We start from the raw sequence: 10559 nt of genomic DNA on the forward strand, positions 1-10559 counted from the left end.
GGTTTCGGGTTCGAGCCCTGGGTATGGAAAAATCCTTGGTAGGGAGCGCTTACCCACAAATGGGTCCTACGTGGAGCGAATCCAGATATAGTCGGGCTCCAATGCGGGTACCGGACACCTGGTGAAAAACCAAAAAAAAAAGGTCATTTTCAAATTTCAATCCTTCAGATAATCCCTTCCTTAATAGTATCTGCCTATAAGGTCTCCTTATCATTCTCTCTCAATTATTATTATTAGTAGAGAAGACTTGTTCAAAGTCGTCCTCTCTTTATTTGTTTTTCCCCTCTTATTCGAAAAATCATAGCAAAACATTGACGACTAAGCTCCAAACGAATCTCTAACTAACTTTTAGGTAATCTCATTTTTTGTAAGGTTCTAGGCGATAAACTCAAAGATTGGTAGAAAGAAAGAGGAAGAGATGGAAATTGATGAGAAGAGACTCTATGAAGCTGCAGCTGAAGGAGATGTAAAAACTTTACAAGAATTACTTCAAAAAGATGGTTTGATTCTTGATAGACTACTTTCATTGACTTGCTTAAATGAAACACCTTTACACGTAGCTACAATGCGCGGGCACGTTGAGTTTGTGAAATTAATTCTTACTCAAAATCCCCATATTGTTGCTGAACTGGATTTCCGAAAATCATCTGCCCTTCACATAGCTTCTGTTAAAGGATATATAGAAATTGTAAAGGAGTTGGTGATAGTGAATCCTGAAATGTGCCTTGTTCGTGATCGCGATGGTAGAAATCCTCTTCATCTTGCAATAATTAAAGGTCGAGTTGAAGTGATTAAAGAACTGATACGAATCAGACCAAGTGCAGTTCTAGCAACGACAAATGATGGGGATAACGTTTTGCATTTGTGTGTGAAGCATAATCAGTTGGAGGCTCTGAAGATGCTGATGGAAATGATATCAGATCATGAGTTCTTGAATGCAAGGGATGGAGATGGCTATACCATTCTACATTTGGCTGTTGTTGATAAGCAAATTGAGGTAAGTTCATGTCCTTTTGGAATTGAAATTTACTAATAAACCTAGCATTCTTTCTTTCACTAAAGAAGAAAACTGATCGTGGCAAATGGATCGGTTGAGTCAAATTTGGCGGGTTAAAACGGGTCATGATCCAACTCGCCCAAAGTTTACTTTCGGTTAAATCACTTAATATGGCTCAATAACGAGTCAGTAGCCCACCCGCCAAAAGTATTATCTTAAGTTCATTTAAATTTACATAATTGTGAATCTCTGAATTTGATTTTGTATGTTTTAGATTGCATGTTAACCGGTCACGTTACACTATTTCGACCAGTAATTCAATTTTGACCCAATAATTTGATTAGTCAGCAGAAGGGTCATAACTCAACCCCTCTAAACTTACGCGGGTTACTAAACAATGAGTTGATTTTGCTAAAGAAAAGACTATTAAGAGAGTGTTCAGATTGACTTATTTTAAGTACTTATTGGCTTTTAATCGCTTTTCTAGTTTTTGTGGTGTTTGACAATGATAAAAAGTGCTTAAAAACACTTACTTTTAAGCATAAAAAGCATAAAAATAAGCGAAAAACCAAAAGTTGGGTATTACCAACTTATGACTTTTGGCTTTTAGCTTATAAGCTACTTTTTAAAAGCCAATCCAAACGCCTCTAAGTTTTGCTCATATTTGATCCTTTTAACATTAGACAACTTGATGGCTAGTATAGGAAAAACATTTGCTTGAAACATTAGTATGGAGTTAATATTCCATGTTAACACTTGCAGACAGTTAAATATCTGCTGAGGAACAATAAAATTGAGGTGAATTTAAAGGATGACAATGGGAACACAGCACTAGACATTTTAGCACAAAGTCGACGAGACATAAATGATCTGCAAATTGGTGACATTCTCCGTAAAGCTGGAGGATTAAGAGCCAAGGACATTTCATCATCCAACACCCAAAATTTTGCAAAATTTCCTAACAATGAATCTTCAGTTCCTCATTCTATAAGTCATGACTACGCCCAGAAGCACGACTTGTCAGGTGATTGGCTTTCCAAGAAACGCGATGCAATAATGGTAGTGGCATCGCTTATTGCAACAATGGCATTTCAAGCCGGAATGAACCCTCCTGGAGGTGTTTGGCAAGACAATGAGGAAGTTGATTCTCAAGGAAATTCCATACAAATGCCACATAAAGCAGGGGAAGCAGTAATGGCATATAGTCATCCAAAATCGTATCGATACTTTATTCGTGCCAACACCATAGCCTTTGTTGCATCTCTTAGCACAATATTGCTGTTGATAAGTGGATTGCCATTCAGGAAAAAACTTTACATGTGGGCTTTGATGGTTATAATGTGGTTGACAGTTACCTCAGTAGCACTCACTTATGGAATATCGATTTACATCGTCACGCCTAAGAAGGATAGAGAACAGCTTGGTCAGGTTATTGAAATTTCTGTTACAGTGTGGTGCTCTGTAATGGCATTGCTTTTGCTCGGAAACACAATTCGTTTGGTCTATAAATGGTTGAGAAAGAAGCAACAATCAAGAAAATCGGAGCCAAGAAAATCTGCAAATTCGTTTCATGTCAATGTTTGTTAAATTGCATTCAAAATCTGCTTAACTTATGACTTACATTTCTTGAATGTCTTGTAACTCTTGGTTCAAGGAACTTTAACTAGCCTATCTATTTGCAAAGACCAAAGCTAGACAAATGATCAGTGTATGCTCAACATCATCAAGCACAATATCCTAGTGTATTCCCACAAGTGGGGTCTAGTGTATGCTCAACATCATGAAGTGAAATATATACAATCTGAAATTCTACTCTGAGATTATAATTCTAATCCCAATAACACAACGACCTCTTAGGGCTTGTTTGGTACGAGAGATAAGGAATAATTAATATCGAGACTAAATTTAAGAAGAGTTTATTCCATGTTTGGTTGGTAGAATATTCCGGTATAATTTATTCCGGGATTAGTTATCCGGGGATTGTAGTATTTTTTTATCCCCATGAAAAGGTAAAATAACTAATCCCGGGATAACTAATTCCTGAATAATTAATCCTAGAGTAACTTCTTTCCAACCAAACGACCCCTTAGAGTCTAGCAAGTTTATAAATTTAAAAAGTTGCGCCAATCTGAAAGCTTTTTATAATTTAGGTCAACCACACCCTTTCTCGTGCTTAGTTACAACTTACAAGCACGAAACAGGGCAACGTTGACAAATCATAAGCGCTCAGACCAACATAATTGAGTCGGGTATAATATAAAAATTTAGTATCAAAACCACTCCTACGATTAGGGCGTACAAATCGATCCGGAAAACCACACCAAACTGAAAAATCAAACCAAACCGATTAAAAAATTCGACTAGGTTTGGTTTGGTTTGGTTTGATTTGATTTAGTATTGAGTAAAAGAACCTGAACCAAACCAACATATAAATATTTTTATATATATATAATTTTAAGACTTTATATAAAGCTTTATTTTAAAGATGTGTAGAAATATTTGAGATCCTCTCATGGGATATAATATTTAATAGGCAGAATAGCCTAATAAACACTTCTACTTGTCCCGCTTTGTCATCCCGGTCCTGATAATCTACGAAGTTTCATCTAGACACTCGTAGTTTTTAAAATACATTACTTTAAACCCCTCTGACCGATGATCAAGCATACGTGGCATATGCATTGCTGAGTTGGTAAAATGCGTGATTGCATGCTCCAAAAAGCGAGTAACTTTGATGATTCCAATTAAAAAATAACAAAAATGAAAAAAAAATTAATCTTACACAAAAATTTCACCTCCACCGAGGTATTTTCCCCCTCCCCACTTTTCATTCTTTCTCGTCCCCCCCTCCCCCCCCCCTCCCCCGAGGATTTAGGGCAAATAGCTGACGAGATCTACGCCAATGGCGATGAGAACTCATAGCGTCACCGGCTGATTATCAGCGGCGAGCAACTGGATATTGAGTTGCACGCCGCCTTATACAGCGGCCGAACAAAAATTATGAGGCTTCTATTCATAGCTGATCGTTGTGGCAATGATTCAATGCAATTGGAGGCTTTGAGAATGGCCTATGATGAGATTAAGAAAGGGGAGAACACGCAATTGTTCTGTGAGGTTGTACAAAAGGAGAAGCTTGAGAACGAACTCAAGCTTATAGGGTATCTTTAGCCATGGAAATGGACCACTCTTTTTGTCACTATTTCGATCTTTGAGTCTCTTCAAAATGGACCTAATATGCCCAAACTTTACTTTCTTGATTTGGGTATTTGGTTTTGAACTCTGTTATTTTTGAATCTTTATTGCAGTTTCAAGTAGCAAAGTAGCAGTTCTTCCGCTTCGGTGGCTCTTCGCCGGCGCCAGTGATAGTAAATTGAAAAGGGGATTTATTTACGTCCGGTGAGTCATGAAACGATTAACGTTTGAATTTTATTTTTACTATATTTTTTAATTTTTGATTTTAATTATTTTTAATCTACCATGTGACATGGCATCTAAACATTGTTATTTTTTGACGTGGCAGCCAATGTGGAGGAGATTGTATTACACGCACTGCAGCCTCCTGTCATAAGCATTTATTATACACGGTTTGAAGGAGTGTTGTTCAATTGGCAAATTGTTAAGTTTGGGGACCGGCATGACAAAGTGGCACAAGTATAGGTGCCATTTAGGCTATTCTGCCTATTTAATAAAACTTTAAAGTGCATTCATTTTTATTTACTTTAAATAATAGATTGTATCACTTTCTTATTATGTGTTATTGAAATGCGACAATCATTTCTTTGTTCTTTCATATTCATTTGTCAAGATTTTTTATATATTTTTCGAATTTGAAGTGGTATTTCGATAATCTAATTACATAGAACATATCATTATTTAGGTATCATATTGATTTTTACGTTTAATTATTAAATTTGGTTTATCCTGAAAGCGTACATCAACCAAAAATTATTCGTAGACGACTAAGAAAATAAACTATTATGCGTTACCAAAAAAAAAATCTCCCATAAGATCACTTTAATAGATCATATGTTTGTTATTTTTTTTTTTAATTTTTAGTAAACATATATTCACTTATCAAAATTTTATCTATAACTTTAATAATACAAGATTAAAATATATTCACATAACAAAAAACCCAAAAAATTCGACAAAACCGAACCAATCCAAATAGATATAATTGGTTTGATTTTGTTTTGATAAAATCCGAACCAACCCGGTTAACGTAGACCCCTACCTACAACCACACGACCCCCTCACAAAACCCCCCACCCCCCACCCCAAACCAAAAGGAAAAAAAAGCTAATGACAGAAAGAATAATCCCTCTATTTCAACTTTTTGTCCTAAGAGTTGACTTTGAAAGTCAAAATTATGAAGTTTGATTATTAACTATTAAGTCGTCCTTATGTATTAGCCATTTTGAGCTATAAGTTGAGAATTTGATCGTATTTCCTTCTTTCTTTTAACCAATGCAGAAAAGCATTTCCTGTACTCAGAAAAATTAAGGTCAAATATTGCTCCAGAACCTGTCAAACTTACCATCAAAAATAAAATCAGACTGCTAAACTCAGACGAATATAATAAATAAAAATAATATTAACATAAAGGGAGAATAACACATTCCTCTAAGGTTTTTAAGTTTAAAGGTAAATCTACGTATAAAGATCATTAGAATTCTAAGTATTTTTACTTAGTTTTCACCTTTTAATTCATATTTGGTACACCTAAGCTAAATTTACAGTAAGTGTCTCAAATGATTGTTAAGGTGCAAACTAATACTCACATATGAATAAGAACTTCAGTGGGCCCATTTCTTCAATAAGGGGTGAAATTTAAAAATAGCCAGATTTACAACTGGTCGTTCAAAAATAGCCAGTTTCAAAAGTAATTGAAATTTAGCCACTTTTCATGTAAAGATAAATCTGAGCGAAAACACTACTCAAAACCCCGGAAAATACGCCAGTATAATGCTGGAGTTCCAGCATGCATACTGGTTCAGCATAATATACTGGAGTTTGGAGCACCGGGGCTCCAGTCTCTAGTATATTATACTGGAACCAGCAAAGTATACCGGTGCAGCATAATATGGTGGGGTTCATACACAGGTGCACCGAACTCCAGTATATTGTGCTGGACCGGTCTCTGTTGCAGCAAAATAGATGTATTTTTTATTGACTTAGTAAATGCTGGTTATTTATGAATGACCAGTCCGAAAACTGGCTATACCGTGTTATTTTGACTTCAATAAGTTGTACAATACAAATGGTTCTATGCTTGCAAAATGATAGGAACGTGTAAAGTAAAGATAGATGGGACCCACTTTATAAAAGCTTTTGGAAACTATGGTGATGTATGATGAGATAAGAAAGGGGTAATTTGGTCAAGGCGGGACAACATGTCTGCTTGGGGTTTAAAGGATAATTTGGTCATTTCAAGTAAAATAAAATATTATGGTTGGCTAAAAAGGAATATTTCTGTAACTGCTATATAAACTTTTGAGTAGCTTGACTAAATTTACCTTTGTTTATGTCATAGTCTGTCATTGCGCACTTCTCACAGTAGCTTTACTTTGTTCTCCCCCATGTGGACCCCACGTCCATCCCCACCTAAACCGTCTCTCACCATTTGCATTTTCCAACCATTCGTATTACGGAAAAGGGTCAAAAATATCCCTTTACTATTAAAAAAGTTCATTTATACCCTCCGTTATACTATTGGTCTACAACAAACCCCGGCGTCATAGAATTGGTGCAAAAATACCCCTTTGTCGTTAGGACCCTCCACCATGGCAAGATTATCCTATGTGGCCTGACATGTCGTTGAGGTGGATGCCACGTGACACCTCATTGCATCAATCACATTTTACCCCTCCCCTTCTTCTTCTTCTTCTTCTTCTTCTTCTTCTTCTTCTTCTTCTTCTTCTACCACCTGGGTATACTCCATTTAACTGCAATGCAAGAACAAACAAATACAACAAAGAAAAGCCCTTAATTATCAATTTGATATTATACACTAATTACTCTCTCTTAATTTCCAGGATCCGAAAAATAAAAACTAAAAATATAAAAAAAATTAAAAATATAGCAGAGTCATATTTTGCAGCATCATCAAGTCTCTTTCCATATTGTTGCTCTATATCTCTAAGAGGAATTGTCTACAAATGATTTGCTGTACTAGTTTCAGTAATTGGACAACAATTTGTAACACCCATTTCATTGGGTAAATCTCAAATTTTCATAAATTGTTTGTTAACGTTTCTAGGTCACAACTGGAAAAGAAAATTTTAGTGAATTTGATGAAATCCGATAAAGATTTGGGTGTGAGGGATATTAGGTGGATGGGTGTTTTTCTCAAGGAGGAAATCCATAAATCTAGAAAATCAATTGCTATTAGCTAGTCACTATGAGCTGCATTTTTCCAATAAATAATCTGAAACCAAATTCAAAATAGTGGTGGAAGAATAGGATCATGGTGAAAGAGGAGGTGATGTTGGCGGTGGTTGGGGGGAAGAAGGAGGTGGTGGAGGAAGAAGAAGAAGTAGGGAAGGGGCAAAATGTGATAAGGTTTGATGAGGTGGCATGCCACGTTGCATCCACCTCAGCGGTATGTCAGGCCACGTGGGATAACGTTGCCTTGGTGGAGGGTCCTAACAGCAGAGGGATATTTTTGTACCAATTCTATGACGTCTGGGACTCCGTGAACCAAAGTATAACGGAGGATATAAATGAATATTTTCGAATAGTAGAGGGACATTTTTTACCCTTTTCCGTTCGTATTATTACAATCGTCACTATTTACTAATTGCATACACTTATATTGAGCTGTAGCTTTTGGTTCTGTAATTAGTATACGGAAAAGGGCCTAAATTACCCCTATAGTTTGCTAAATGGTTTATAAATATCCTCTGTCCATCTATCGTCCAAAAAAATATACGACGTTAATTCTATTAACAAAAATACCCCGTGACTAACGGCAAAATTGGTGGCTCTTTCATTTAATGACGTGGTAATTTTTAACTGGGCCACGTGGCATTATTGACCAAGAATCAAATATGGGTCTTATTTTGACCCATTTACCTGGTCCGACCCACTTACCCATTTTTCCGTGCTTTTAGTATTGACAAAAATGTCTTCTATAAAACAAAACGGGCTTAGCAAAACTGCTGGGCGGGTTACTAAAACCGGTTGATTCTGCCTCTTCTAGCTACATTTATGTACTTCAAGCAAAATGTATTTGTGTTTCATGGTTTCCATACAACACTCGCCAGTGCTTCGAGGTCAGGAAAGTAAAATTATGTTTCAGGATGTGTGCTTGAAAACCTTTTTTATTCTTATACTTTTTAGCTATTACATCAACCTTTTTATGGATTGTTTTTTACACCGTAAATATCAGAAGTTAAAATCTTCATAGGATGGTGGCTCTCAACGAGAGCTACAAGAATTACATAGCAAAAAATTTGGTTTTTCACCAGTAATAGAATATTTCCCTCAAATTACATCATGGTTAAACTTGGGCATTCGCCGGCAGATTCCCCATCGAAGGATCGTCTCCATTTTTTCTTACCCATCTAATTCCCACCCAGCCAAAACTTCTCTTTTCTAACCCATCAGAGGAAGAAGGAAGAAAGAGAAAGGGAAAAGATTAAGAAAAAGAAAAAATAATGGGTCGGGCAAATAATTGGACGGTTTTGGTTAATGGGGCGAGTATTTGGATTCAGAACGAGAGCCACATGGCAAAATAAAAAGATGACAACACATTAGAAGTGGAGCACACGTGCTGCACCGTTAACAAGAGGGGTACTTTTAGATAGAAAAATAACGTGGTGTGTATTTTTGGACGAATAAATGGACGGAGAAAATTTCTAACCATTTAATAAACGATAGGGATAGTTTTGACCATTTTCCGATTAGTATATATTGAACTACCATTATATGTAAATTATGTGACTAATCTTTTTGGAAAAGTTTATAAATTAGTTCTTTTTTTAAAATCATCAAGTTTTTTGTTAAATAACCACAAATGGCGTAAATATTTCAAATAGAAAGGGAATTTGTGTTCCACTTATCATATTAAATTTATAATTAATCTGTCTCAATGTGAGACTTTCCGGCGCGAATCTGGATTAGTCGGGCCCCAATGTGGATACGAGATACCGGATGAGAAATAAAAAATAAAAAAAAATACTTGTAACGATGCTCTCCTTAAGATTCTTATACTTTGATGTTTTTAAGAAAGACAAGCTTAAAAGAGTAGGGAAATAGTTTTCCTGTTTACTTTATAGTTTAAACTTTAAAGCATTTCAGTTTTTACCTTCTTTTTTCAATTTTGCTTTCTCTATTATTATATTATTTATATAAAGGATAGTATTTAATTCAAAGAAGTTGAGTAGCATGAAAGAATTAATTACATGCATCCAATGGAATTTTAAAAATAAAATAAAATAAGACTGTTATGTGAAGTTTAAAAAGTAAAATTAACGACAAAAAAGAAAGTTATAATAGCAAAGTATAAAAAACAGAAAGTTGTGTAATATTTAAAACCACGGGATAGGTATGTGTTATAAACTAAAAGTTTAGGGTGAGGTATGTGTTTTTCTTTTTAATAAAAAATTCCCTGAGCACAACCATCTTTTTCTTGTCAAATGTCTCTAACACCGCACAACACATTCATGCATAACTGCAACTAACAGAGACACAGTCTAATAAAATAACATCGTGTTGAATATTCAAAGTCCATCAATAATTGTGATTTAGAATCACTTTCCTTTTTCAAGACTTATACATTTGTCTTAACATAAGTAGTAGTAGAACACACGGTTAACTCTTGACTAATAACTCAAGACTTATACATTTGTCTTAACATAAGTAGTAGTAGTAGTATCGCTTTGTACTTAGTCAACTATTACTACGTAAAATGGGATACAAAAGAAGTATTAGTCAAGAGTTAACCGTGTGTTCACACTTCAAAGTCAATTTGACAATTGACTTGCGAATAATTTAGAGTTAATACCCTCAAACCCGTCTAAACTATACGATCTTTGTCAGTTTTCTACCTAAACTATCGAGTGTCCCCGAAAACCCCCTGAATTATATCCCTCTTCATAATAAAACCCCCCGTCTAATTCTTACTACTGCGTATGATACACGCTCTAAATAAATTATAAAACCTGCCATGTGACATGCCACGTGTATAATTAATCTAATTAATCTTAAAACAGACTTAATTAGCCTACAATAATTTAATTATGTTGTAATTTATTTTGAGTGGGTTTTACTCTCTCTATTAAGTAAGTCGGTCATTTACTCTCAGTCAAAAAAATGTCTCTCATCAGAGAAGAACTCTCATCGGACCTTCGATTTCTCTTCTTTAAAATTAGGGTTTAAGAATATCTTCCTCCGATTGTTGCTAGTTGCTACCATCGATTTCTCTTCTTATTGTGTCGTATCGATCTATTATGCACCTTTGCATCTAGCATTGGGTAGACCTCATACAATAACTGTCCTAGCTCTACAATTGAAATAACGCCTTCTTCCTTTTCCAAAAGCTATCTACCCCCAGAGGGAA

General features: G+C 35.4%; 1 protein-coding gene across 1 annotated transcript; it reads left to right on the plus strand.

Annotated features, from left to right (window-relative positions):
• Positions 248-2815, plus strand: LOC109228794 (ankyrin repeat-containing protein ITN1-like). Its single transcript, XM_019393997.1, has 2 exons — positions 248-997; positions 1760-2815. The coding sequence occupies exons 1-2, from the start codon at positions 419-421 to the stop codon at positions 2582-2584; spliced, it is 1404 nt and encodes a 467-aa protein (XP_019249542.1). The 5' UTR covers positions 248-418; the 3' UTR covers positions 2585-2815.

This window comes from Nicotiana attenuata, chromosome 7 (assembly GCF_001879085.1).
Source record: "Nicotiana attenuata strain UT chromosome 7, NIATTr2, whole genome shotgun sequence".
Taxonomy (NCBI): Eukaryota; Viridiplantae; Streptophyta; class Magnoliopsida; order Solanales; family Solanaceae; genus Nicotiana; species Nicotiana attenuata.

Coding starts and splice junctions, on each gene's coding strand:
- LOC109228794 (XM_019393997.1), top strand. CDS start 419: ATGGAAATTGATGAGAAGAGACTCTATGAAGCTGCAGCTGAAGGAGAT. Junction 998..1,759: donor TTGTTGATAAGCAAATTGAG/GTAAGTTCATGT, acceptor TAACACTTGCAG/ACAGTTAAATATCTGCTGAG.